The 13,364-nt window shown below is 39.4% G+C and overlaps 1 protein-coding gene across 1 annotated transcript in view; it reads left to right on the plus strand.

The window, feature by feature from the left end:
• The window catches only part of itga11a (integrin, alpha 11a), a 50,727-nt gene that overhangs the window by 22,247 nt on the left and 15,116 nt on the right, over nucleotides 1-13,364 (plus strand). Inside the window, exons 11-16 of the mRNA XM_006793862.3 lie at nucleotides 1,948-2,092; nucleotides 2,957-3,105; nucleotides 4,333-4,476; nucleotides 10,020-10,223; nucleotides 11,449-11,579; nucleotides 11,740-11,906. Of these exons, the coding sequence (XP_006793925.1) occupies nucleotides 1,948-2,092; nucleotides 2,957-3,105; nucleotides 4,333-4,476; nucleotides 10,020-10,223; nucleotides 11,449-11,579; nucleotides 11,740-11,906 (940 nt within the window). The remainder of the gene's footprint in view (nucleotides 1-1,947; nucleotides 2,093-2,956; nucleotides 3,106-4,332; nucleotides 4,477-10,019; nucleotides 10,224-11,448; nucleotides 11,580-11,739; nucleotides 11,907-13,364) is intronic.

Genomic DNA, 13,364 nt, shown 5'->3' on the forward strand with positions numbered 1-13,364 from the left:
GTACATCCCCAGTACAAAGCTGTGTGTTTGTGCAGCTCTGACTATCTTGAGTACAAGAGTACAGGGTTGCAATCTCAAAATAAAAGCAAGGCATACTTTATGTCCAAAAATGAATCTGCAGTAGAAATAGGTCACTGGATTATGAGGTTGAATTGTTTTGGACTTTCATTTATATGCCATGGAGACCGTTTTGACCAAAACACATAACCACACTGGCATAACGTTGCTGTTACAGAGTGACGTAGTGCAAGCGCGGTAAGCACACAATTCCGTTTTTTAGGAAGGAATAGAAAACCTTCCAACTCATGCTCAAATACTGGAAAGTGTGCTGTCGGCATATTCTGTACAGCGAGAAAAAAAAAAGGGCCCATTGAACCGAGGAACCCTATAATTTCAGTGTCAAGTATGGTGAACTACAGAATACAGAAAATCGCCCCTCAGTCCCTCCTCATGGCTACAGCTGATTTCTACTTACAGCTTTGTTTCCTTCATTGAATGTTAACTTAGAAAAACCATATTCAGCAGAGATCTGATTGGTTTCTTTGCGTGCTTTCATTTATTTTATATTAGTACTTAGCTCTGAAGTTCAGGGATAACAGGAAATATGAGGTTAGGATAAACTTGTGTTTCCCTGAAAGGCTTGTTATAGTTGCTCAGCAGGCAAAAGAATCCACAGGGGCAATACCAAAGAGCCCAAAAAAATGAAAAAAATATTAACAAGGGCTCTGGAAAAACTTGTGTACATTTAATATAAGAAAGAAAATCCATTTTTATTTTGAACGTTTAATAAAAATGTTTACCGACAAAGAGGGTCGAGCTAATAAAGATTAGTGTCCAAATTGTCTGAAACTGTTGCTTAAATAGAGACCTTCTGTTAGGTTTCACATCACAAGGGGAGAAAAATGCAGACTCACAGCAGGCAATCAAAAATGAAGCAGGCTAAATGAGGAGTACCTGACTGTTGACATGCAGATGATATGATAAAGAATAAAGGGAGGACAGGACATCAAACACACTGAAAATTGACCGGGTATGGCAAACAGGTGAGGAATGAGACACAAGTGAAACCATTCAGTGAAGTCGGGGGAGGACAGACAGGAACAACAACAGAAACCTGACCTTCAAAGTAAAAGGATAAAAAATTATCCATGGGACAGACACAGACCTTAACAATAAGTCAGAGAAAAAAAAACACACAGCGCAAGACACAAACAGAAACACTAGAGGAACTACTGTTTAATGATTTTAATAATTTACACAAGCCAAAACCAAGAATCATTACTAGAAGACAGAAAATATGGGAACCAAAAGTTCAGTGTTACAAGAACTGTGTCTGATAGCGCACCAGGAATAAAAACAAGAATCACAAACTCGACTCGGAAACAATGAAACGAACCTAAGAGCGTAAGAATAACCATGAAAAAGTGAAACCGCTTAATAGCAGTAAAGTCCAAAAACAAACACCACAAATCCCACAGACCATAATACCTTCAGCATGGTAACTCATTTGGTAAATGTGCAAGAGCTTGTGAGGTTGAAAGTTTTCCACTGTTATCCTGATATCTGCGTGAATGTTATCCCATGACCTGCTGGAGGGAGCCAGAGGTACTGTATATCCTAATTAGAGTTTCCTGGTATTGTTTGAAGTAGTACAAAAAGTTCAGAACTCCCCTCAGAGTTATCACCAGATTAAATTTCACCATAAGTGAGTCGAACAGTCATTAATCTAGCTAAGGTGAGCCAAACACTCAGACTCTGCCACATAATGCTGATTGGAAACCTTTATTTTCCATGACTGTGTCCTCACAATCATCGTCACACAGAAATTACTGTGCTGCATCCATATGCAACATGTGCAGCACAAGAAGGATTTTCTCTGTTGCTCTGCTGTGTGAATGAAGTACATGCATGCACATCCATTTATTAACTACTTAACGTCACATACAGGATGGGACTCTGGTGGGTGCTGTTGGGGCTTATGATTGGAACGGAGCTGTATTGAAGGAAACACGACAGGGGAAGGTGGTCCCTCCTAAGTTGTCCTACGCTCAGGAGTTTCCCGAAGAGCTCAAAAACCACGGTGCTTACTTGGGTAAGTACTGCAACAGCCTAAGGGAGTTTTAAAAAGTGGAAAAATCTGGACACGTTTTACGGAAATGATTGAAAAGATAAAAGAAATCCAGGAAAGAAAAATGTTATTTTTAGATCAAAGAACCTTTGAGTAATTTTCTCTTATCGGTGTTTAGTTTCTGCTCCAACCTTTTTTTCTTTTTGCTGGTGCTGAGATGTATGACTGCTGTGGAATAGTACCAGTTGTTTTAGCTGCAAACCATTTCTATAAAGTGTACCCATTTCTCCAGTGCTTTCCACCATATCCAGCTCCATCTCCACTCCATGACCACAGGCCTCTGCTTTTGCCATCAGTGGTTTTGTCTCTGAGCTTATCCAGCAGGCCGCCAATAGAAAGCATTCTAGTCTGAATCGTAATATGAGGTGGAAGGAGAATTCTGGACAGACAGGGAGAAAGTTAAAGCTGGGGGAAAGAGAGGTATGAAGATGGGAGATGAAGGTGGAAAAGTACACAGCGAGCAATTGGAATTTTTAGTGGGGAAAGACAAAATGAAATAGAAGATGAAATCGGAGAAACCTGAGAAACCAGAACACCAGCTTTTACTGAATCCAGCTTACTGAGATTTAAGTCCTCAAATTGCATCACTATCGTCATTTTCCCTGACTCATGCAAGATTTAACATGCTGTAGGATTTAACATAAAGTTTTCCACTGTTCCTTAAACTTTAAATTTACATAAAGATCACTTAAAAAAAAGACTTTTAAAGAGCCATACAGAACGGATAGCTATAAAAAGATAAGTATAAGCTGCATACTCTGCTAGCTTTTAGTCTGTGAGTGGTGTTTGCATTTTTATACGTCATGTTTTTTTCTTTTACATAAACAGGCTACACTGTGACGTCTGTGGTGTCAGCCAGAAATGGTCGTCTGCTCGTAGCGGGTGCTCCGCGATTTAACCACACCGGCAAAGTGATCATTTTCACACTCAAGAACTCAGGCAACCTCACCATCCTCCACTCCCTCAAAGGCCAGCAGGTACAGAAGCATCCACAGCCAAAAACCGACTGATTCATACTTAAGCAGCTGTATGCCAGTTGATGCTATGATGCAATCCTAATATTGGTCTTGGAAGTATAACAGTCATTGAGGCTATAGCAACCACAGTTTGCCTTACATATGCAGACTAACTGGTTAAGGTTTTAGAGCAGGACGTCATCCTTTGATGCCGTCCTGTAAATGATACCCACTCAAACATCAAACTCATAGATAAAACACAAAAGTGGGTGTATATTAATAAACTCTAGCGGTGGTGTATGTGTATAGCACGGTATAAAAATCAGGATCACATCTGGCAGTGCAGGACTCTATCTCAGTTAGATCAAAGGGATGGACTGTTTTTTGTCTCTGTTAAAGACATTTCAGTACCCAGCATATCCTGTAAATTTAGCTTTCAAAACCATTGGAATAACTCCAAATCAATAATCTATAAAATCTGATCAAATGAATGGGAAAATGATCATGACATGCAGTACCCTTTCAGAAAAGGCTGTATATAATCTTCATTACTGTTTGCATTGTTTTTTACGATTTTGTGCTTCACTTGGTGTCATTGTTGTTATATCATTTTTAACTTTACGACTTCGACTGGATTACAGATCATGTGTTATGAATTTAATCCGTCTGAGTCACAGTACGTTTTAAGACGGTCATCATTTCAAGGGGATGTGGCTCCGTGTGTTAATGACCACTACACTCAGAACTGGCAGCGGTTCACAGGCTGCAAGCCTGAAGTGATCTTGCAGCAGCTTACATTGTACCTTGTCAGCAGCAGCTCATCCAAAATAGCAGATGTTTCTTTTTAGAAAATGTTCTGGAGCTGAGAAGTCTTGAGCAAAAAATAAAAATTTAAGAGGCAGATGTTTCATCCACTTCGGTGACTGATCTACGCTCCCTCTGGAAAGCTCCCACGGTCTGAGCTTCTACAAAAGTGTCAGGACTTTTGACCACTAGCAAGCTGCCATTTGCTGACAATGTTGAAGTTCAAAAGCCACTCGAGCTCATGAGCAACTCTTCAAACCCAAACATCATGTGGTGCAAAAACCACAAGAGGGAACTTAAGAGTATTTTTTTTTGTATAGTGTGTCGTTTGTGATTGGATTTAATTAACAAACTAAATGCAGGCAATGTCATCATCTGGTTGAATGCTTTTAAACTGATAAATCATACAGATCTTCAGACTGCACGCACTAATGTTTCTTTCAGATTGGCTCCTATTATGGCAGTGAGATTGCACCTGTGGATATCGACGGAGACGGCATAACTGATAACCTTCTGGTGTCAGCACCGATGTTCTTCAGCGCAGGCTTGGAGAAAGGAAAGGTCTACATCTACAGAGTCACAGAGCTGGTAGGTATATAAATGCACGCGAGTGTTAACCAACGACTGCACAGAACTGGGTCGACACATGTTCAATCCCCAGATTTCCCAGTTACACTCTGCTGGTTTCCAGCACCACTGTCAACATTTGACACATGATCTTGTCCAGATTAAATGCGCAGATCAAATGACAGCCTGCCATGCCAGTGTGCTGACTTTATTTGATGTGCAGCATGAACTCAGGAGGAAAGTATTCTCTCTCCTCTGAACCCATTTCCAGCAAACCATTTGGAGGCGAGAACTTTTCTTTAATAGAAGGAAATTTCCCGGTGTTCCAGGTCTGTCATGCTCATTGGAATAATGAATGTCTTCAGCTGTCTCAAATCCATTGAACAGGCATAGAAGGGGTATTTAAATATCCAGTGTACCCCTAAACCACATCACAGGTGGCAGCTTAAAAACTAAACAAACAGAAATCACATGTTAAAAAAGTCTTCACCAGGATAGAAATGCCACATGTTCTGGATAATTAATAATGTGGTTGATTCAGGTGTCGCTCCAGGATGCTGCTCAGTCATATTGTCCTGGAAAAATTCTTAAGTTGGAATTTCTTGGTTTAAAAAAAAATATATGCAGCTGGGCTCATAGTTGATATTTATAGTCAAAAATGTGATTCTGCACTAATGCATTTTTAATTGTCCAGAGACCAATCCTCAGCAACCAGGAATGTATTATTTTAGAAAGGTTAATGCTGGCCACTTAATAGACACCAAAATTGTTTTTTAAAGGATGGCCAGCATATTCTTTTATTCTCTAACTTTGCTTCATATAGAAGCTCCAATGTAGTGGCTCACACAGGAAAGATACACGGTTAGCAACTGAGAGGAGACACAAATCAGTGGTAAGAAGGAAATGTTTCATTAAGAATGACATCTGGTGTGAAAATCTACCAAATAAAGTATGTAAATGATTTGCTTGTGAGTACTGGAGAAGCTGAAAGAAGCTTTAATTACTTGATAATTAATATTTTGATTGAGAGCACCACAGTTGTTTTGGAGGAAGGTTCAGAGGAGGTTGGAGATTGTTACCATCATGGCTGAATGAACAGTCATCAATCACTTACAGGTTTCTCGTTTTATTTGAATAACGCGTATAAAGGAAAGACACACATGGACTGCTATCTCTGAAAGGAAATAAAGTGTGATTTAAGTAACTCAGTAACTCAAAATAATGCATGAACTCAGGAGACTCAAACAGAAACTCACCTCAGCTGCTGCCCCATGTGGGAGTGAAAGAGTGAGCTGTAGGTGAGTGCAGTCCTTATATAACAGGTGACAGGTGAGTGCAGTTGAGGGCAAGCAGCACACCCAATCAAAGGTGAGGAAAAGAGACAAGGTGCATCTGGTGAAGTGAGTGTGCTGAAAGGTGAGCCTTTACAACAACAGTGGTCAGATTTCTTTTGTTTTTATGGCATGCCTTCTTGTAAATGAAGTGTGCAGAATTAAAGCGCTCAATCTTCTTCAGCTCTGTGGAGTCACTTTTCACTTTGAGGTCACTCTCTGAGCTCTTTTAGTGTCACGGTTAGCGGGGCAAGCCGTGTGGTGTTTGTGGAGGAAAGACCCAAAATGCAGGCAAAGGCTGTGATGCGAGTGAGCGTTTATTGACAATGGTGGCAAAAACAGGAAATAATGAACGAGGAGCTACCCAAAAACCTAAACTGGGAAAACTAACGAAGAAACCCAAAACCATAATAACACGGGATGATGAGCAGAGAGACGCCAAACACCAAGAAACGCCGACGGACCGACAACAAGCACAGGCGACCACACAATACATATACACGCGCGGATCTTAACTGACATAAGCAGACGAGAGACACAGACCTTCAAAGTAAAACCGGAAACACTGACAGAATACATAATCAGAATAAGTTAGAACCAAGAGGCTACAGTAGGCTTAATACAAAAGTGATGTATCAGTTGGATGTGTAATAGCAACTGTCCAAAACATTCCTCATATCTGTAATAAATGATAATACAGTGCTGTAAAAGTCACCTCGGTCATAAGGAAGGTTAGTTAACTAAAAGAAAAAAATAAAACTAAATTAAAACTAACTAAAATATTACAAACAATATGGAGGAAATGTTCTTAGATTTTCTTTTTTTAATTTTTTTATCAAACCTTGCCTCATTAAGGCTTTGATAGACTTTGGATGCCTTAAAGACTGAGTCAACTACTTTGAAAAAGGTTGGTGTTGTTATTGTAGTAGCTGTTCTGATGTTAGACATATATCCTCCATACAATAATAATTAATAAAGACAAGACTGAAACTAATAGAAGCTAAACTTAAACTAAACTGACTCTGGAAACGAACTGAAATTCATTTCAAATTACAAAATGAAAACAAAATAAAAACACAAACGAATGCAAAATTTCTCCTTTGTTATTTATTTATTTTTATTTTGTGTGTAATTTTTGGCAATGATTTTGTCTCACGCAGTTCTCTCCCTGTATGTTAAAACACTATCCCGAGTATCATCTAAATGAATAGACTAGTATGACTTCACTTATAAGAAATGTTTGCCTGATGCAGATGGGATGATGAAAATGATGTAAAGGACACCATATGACAGAAATAAATAGTAAAGAAAACTCAAATGTAACCAAAGTTACCTAAAATCTGGCAGCCGATGAAAAACGGTTGCTTTTTTTTTTAACTTGCTCCTAAGCCACTACAGACTGGTTATGACCCTTCACGGCCCTCTGGTTGAGCCATGTGTTTCACATTTAAACACTGCTGACTGTATTTTTCCCTGTTTCTCTATCAATCTCCTTCTGTGCCACACATGCTCACATCAGGTAGCCGAGAAGTTAAAACTACCATCCTAAATCAACTCCTTTCACGTTTATTCAACTGAAAAAACAAGTGATCTCAAGTTTCGTCTGCCAGCCCTGAATTATGTTATGATCAGGGATGCCAAGTGGAGCAACGATATGCATGACTACTGATCGACTCCATTATTTGGCTCCATTCTGTCAGATTGCCTCTTTGAAAAATGTTCCAGTCGGGTGGTTGCTTTCATAGATGTGGCTATCGTCCATCTGACTCAACACTTACTAAGAATAGAGCGTCAGAATAAATATACTAAAGTTATATGACAGTCTTTAGTTCTTTTACTGCCCTAAGGTGAAATTCCTCCATGTTTTCTCTCTTTTGCCAGATGTTTAAGATATTTCAGTTCAAACAGGAAGAATTAAAGGCTTATGCAGAAAACACTGAAGCGTTGCCAAGCCTTATCTTCTGTTTGATTAGAAGAAAATATTGTTTCTTTTTCTGTTTAAAGCACGACATGATTGGTTAACTAAAGATGTTTTGGTGTAATTGAAACAACAAACGCAGCTGGACCGAGGGCAGAGAGAACAAAAAAACTTCCTTGCTCTTATTATGAGATGCCTAAATAAATGAACTGCGGATGATTTAACGAGCAGATCTGTCCTTTTAATGGAGAAATGTGCTGAGCCTGAAGGCATTTATTATTCTGTTAAATGGAACATATGGTACACTGGGACTTTTTGCATGCTATTTGTAAAAATGGCTTTTTGACACAGTAAGCTCTTCATTTACAAAAAGACTGGACCACTTTCCATACGTAGATATCCGGTCGTTAAGTGATGACGTGGCGAATCCTACTTCTGGGCCTAAAGTAGTCTGCATTTAATATGGCTTTTGTGTTGTTAACATGTTTAATGTTTTGTATTTTCTTCTATTTAATCTCAAAAGGCTCCTAAAACAGTCAGTGATCACTGACCTCCCTCGGCTTTTATTACCGCTAATCATTTATTTAAGCTCAGTTTTCAAAACCTTAGGATGTAACTACAGCCCAGCCCGTGCAGCAGTATATGAATGACTAACCTCGTATTGTGGATGGATTATCTCAGTTGTTCTCCTGGCTGAAGTTTGGTCCTTTTACAGCATCCTGCCATGCGATTACATTTGTTCCTGACCACCGAGAACACTCACGTTAACTTTTATCGAGTGGAAAAAAAGTTAGCTTGTTTATATTATGCTAACATAGCTGTGTTGCTAACAGTCACGTAGCACATCATTATATACCAGCTAGCCAAACTTCAGTAACCCTACAAACATCACTGCTGTTTAGTTTTCTGTCTTCATTTATGTTGGAAGTGATAACAGAGCTGTACGTTTTAATTTGTTTCCAAAACCCCGCAGCCAGGACATGCTATATTGTAAATAGATAGAAACTAGCGAGCTAACTTCCTGCTAACGTCTAACTCCGTTAAATGTCATAAATTCCGTTTTCATGGATGCCTGGATGTTAAACTCAATTGTTACACCTGGTAGAGCAGAACGCTGATCCTTTTATTAAAGATGAAAGACTTTAGACAGTTTTTCAACTCTCAGTAATGCCATAGTGATCGTTTGATATATGGACCTGCAGCGGAGTTTAGGCCCAGACATGACTAGTGACGTCAGACTTAACGACCAGATAATTTATATCTACGTATGCTACGTATGAATATAAATAACAATGATTTTGCTCCAATGACTTCAGAAATTTAGTTTTAATAACAGTCAAAGGCATTTAGGAACCATGAGAGCTAAATTGCACCAAATGTTTTCTGTTGCCCACAGGTCTGGACAGCAGGAAGGCTAGTTTAGCGCTTTATGATGTGCAGATTATGGAATAAACTGAGAAACATGGCATTGTCCAGCATTGTTGGTGTTTGCCCACATACAAGTATCCAATGTACCAGACACACTAAACGTCTTATGAGCTGCGCACTCATAAGGATGTTTCTGGTTTCTTCAATGGCACATGTGATCGTTTCTCACGGCACACCTATATCCCGTGGGACAGTGGTTGGGAAACACTGCTTTAAACTATAGTGTTGTTAGTTGTGCTACAGTGTGAGTAAGTTGGAATGACACATACAAACCTCAGCCAAATTATTTCTCATACAAAGGTCAGCTTTAAAGATTATTATTCAAGTGCAGCAGTTCAAGATGTGCACTGCGGTCTCTGGCCCACTCAGAGTTTGTGATAAACCGAGCAAAGAAGAGGTCATGAAGACAGTCAAAACAAGCCAATATGACTTTGAAAGAATTCCTTTAATGAATGTGAGTAAACGTAACAAAAGCGAGGCTCGAAAATATCCAAATAACTCATGATCAGTCATTTACTCCAGTTGCTAATACATGGGCTGATGTCTTGGAGGAGAATCCAGCTTTGGAAAGGAATGAAAAGCATTCTGATCTCTTGCTGTGGTTAACAGTGTTTTATTCCACTAACTCTGTTTATTGTAGTTGATTTTTGGGGGGGATGAGCAGCCAGATCCCCCACTATGGGAATCCCCACTAATGCTAATGTCTATTTATCAACACCAGTAACAAAGTGGATAGTCACGAATGTTTGTGTGAATAAAAACAAACTGTTAAAATTCTCCCCCATGGGACAGTAGCCTCTAGATATTTATGTGTGGGAACCAAAACAGAAACAAGACCACTGTATTAGGAGTAACAATTACAACTATCATTTTTTCCTCCCCCTCAGAATCGTTTCTTCCTTGAAGGATCGTTGGAAATTCACAACGGTGTCCAAAACGCTCGCTTTGGCTCTTCCCTCGCTCCTGTCCCTGATCTGAATGGTGATGGGTTCAATGACTTGGTGGTGGGAGCTCCATTGGAAGATGAGCATAAAGGAGCCATTTATATTTTCTTTAGCCAACAAAACAGAATACTACGCAAATATAAACAGGTAGGTGGTGTGGTGCATTACACTGTAGCACATACATGTAAACTTTCCCAAAGCTGGGCAGCCGTGGATTTATGTATACTTCACTGTGGCGAAAACCTGTGAAAGTCTTGATTCTTCCTACTCATAACAGCTTAGATGAATGCACTGACTGTGCAAATATGCAACAAGTAGTATTGTAAAACTTGGATTAAATGATGGATTAAAAGCAAGTTTAACGGGTGGGTTACATGACATGACATGGTGGCACAGTATGTTTGCATGTTCTCCCCGTGTCTGAGTTCTCCACACGGTACAAAAATGTGGGGTTGGTAGCCACAGGTGTGAATTTTTTCACACCTGTGGCTGTCTCTGTGTTAGCCCAGTGACAGACTGGCAGGTTGTACCTGGCGTATGACAGCTGGGCTAGGCTCAAACTCCCCCCAGCAACCCTGAATTAAGTGAATGAGGATGGATGGATGGATAGACAGATGGGTTAAAATCTACTTTATCTTAGTAGGTGAAACTTACAACATGTACTGTAAGCTAATTATTATGAGTGACCCTTCTGTAATTTTTGTATTTATTAAATACTCCTATGCTATTAAAGAACCAGTTTGTAAAATTTGTTGGTGTATAGCAGTACAGTACTCAACTGAAATCAAGTGAAATTAACTTTCCATTAGAAAACAGGTAAAAGCCTGTTTTTAGAGCCAGTGTTTGGTTTTGTCTGTTCAGAGATACTGTAGAAAAAATGGCCTTCTCCGCTGTTTTTTCCCCCCTCTTCCTTTCTCCCTTTTCTTTTCCTCATTCAAGTCTGTCCCGTATCTAGCAAGTGAAAATAAAAAAATAAATAAAATAAACAATAAAAGGTGAATCAAATAGACCATTACCTATTACAAGGCTGGGATGGTCAATTTGGTAAAGTAAATCCGTTGGGCATCTTTCCTCGCCTTTAGACAATAATTCTGATGGCAAAAGAACCAAACGGGAAAGGCAAAAAAAAAGAAAAAGAAAAAATGGCAGTAACATAGAAGACTCCATGGAAGAGGACTGCTTGTTTTGTAGGTAGCAAAGACAATATTTGCAGGAAATATTCACTCTAATAAAAACCCAACCCCTCAAACACTGGAGCTTTGCAAAAAGTTTGTTTTCATTTGCAAAATCGTATATATGGGTGCACTGAATTTTAAGCAGATTATTGTAAGCATTGATTGTTGTCACTGTGAACCGTCTGTGTTTGTTTTAGAGAATAGCAGCTGCAGATTTGGCTCCTGGCCTGCAGTACTTTGGCCGTAGTATCCATGGCGTAATGGACATGAACGATGATGGTTTAGTGGACCTAGCTGTAGGTTCCCTCGGTGCTGCTGTTCTACTTTGGTCAGTATTTTTTTTTTTTAAATAAATAAAATAGACATTGTAGTTATTCCTATAAATTTATTTTGGCAATTAATTCAAAGATTTTCATGATCCTTGGTTTTGCATTTTAACCGCAATTTTTAAAAGTCTGTCATCTGTCACGCCCTCTATGCCCTCACAGGTCCCAGAGCGTTGTTCGTATTTATACCACTGTGAGGTTTGAGCCCAGTAAGATCAACATCTTTGTGAAAGACTGCCAGAGAGGTGGCAAAGACGTGACCTGCATGTCAGCCATTGTATGTTTCAACATCACAGCCAGGACAGCCATTTCTCCCACACAGGAAATTGGTAAGCCAGCAAAAATAATCCACTGCAAAGTTCTCTAGTTCTTCCACATGACAGGATTGGCACTTGGCAAGGTGAATAAAACTACTTATTGCCCAGCCTAGAATACTGACGGGTTACAAAAAAGATTTATGAAAGACAAAAACACAAACTTGTTTCACAGTAGAGCGCTCAGTTTTGGATTTTGAGATAAAAAAGACGTATACGTTAGTGGCTCTGGATATTATCACGTCATTATCAAATCATTTTTTCTGATGTATTTGAACAGTATTCATGTATATTTTGGACCCATAGTTACTTAATAGTTCAGCAATGTGGATATTTGTACAAGACAAGATGAAATATAACTGGTTTCAAGTGAAAAAAGGCAATTCATGTATGCATATATTTATATATCTTTCATGTCCTTGCTTCAATGCACTTTTCAGCATATGGCTACCCATAAAAACTCTGACGACTCCTTTTACTTTTAATGGTGCCAAAGTAAAATGTTTCTTTTCTAGCATAAGAGGTTCTGATCTCACTGTTGTTTCTCTGCCAAAGCTAATGTTGCTGCCTTCAAAAAAACCACCGTGTCTGAGCCACTGTGGCGCTATCAAATGTTCCTTTTCATGCGCGAGCGCTGTTAGGAATGCATCTGGAAGTTTATCTCTGCTCGGCTGCATTCGGCTTCCTCAAAATAGAGAGATTTGTTTGATGGTGGTGAAAGGTCCCAGATAACTCAAGTCTGCAAAAATGTGCTGTGCCACCAAAAGCAACCCACATGCATTTAAGTGCAGCGTTTTTTTCAGCTCGCAGTTTGTTTTAATAGCTATCATGGTGGGGTCCTGTTTCACAGTGAAGCAGGGCTCAGTGGCGGAGGAAGGAGAGGTGTAGTGGAGCATGTTCTGAGTTAACCTCTTGACCCCGTGGCATCTTTATCATATCTATCATATGTGCCAAAACAGAGGAGAGGAGGAACAGAGGGAGGTAACTTACCCTTCATGGTTGCATACAGTGGAACACGTTTATTTAATTTTCCTTTCATTGTCGTGTCTGGGTAGTAATGGGTGGCAGATGTGCTGCTGTTTGTGAAATCTCTGTGGTCTGTTGCATAAAATGGTTCTTTTTTTCAGCCATTCATTTTTATGCAAATATCTATTTAAAGTGTCTTATAGCGAGCTCTTTAAACAGACAGGCTGACTTACTGCATACTGCGTTGCTATGCATCTCAACACTTTTTCAGAGTGGAAAAGTACAAGTTAAAGACTGAGGATGAAAAATTGCTTTGGAACTTGAAGCTCTCCTCATTGAAAGAGGAAAAACTTTTACTGGTAATTGCGATGTGGTGAAAAGGACAGAAAAAGTTCCAAATGTCATATCCGTTATCTGCACGGATCTTTTTTGCGTAACATATTAAGATCTCTGCAGCTCTGTCAGCTTCTCTAGCTGACCTCAAACATAACACATGCATGAGTTTAG

Source organism: Neolamprologus brichardi, chromosome 1 (genome assembly GCF_056152115.1).
Source record: "Neolamprologus brichardi isolate AB-2024 chromosome 1, ASM5615211v1, whole genome shotgun sequence".
Classification (NCBI taxonomy): domain Eukaryota; kingdom Metazoa; phylum Chordata; class Actinopteri; order Cichliformes; family Cichlidae; genus Neolamprologus; species Neolamprologus brichardi.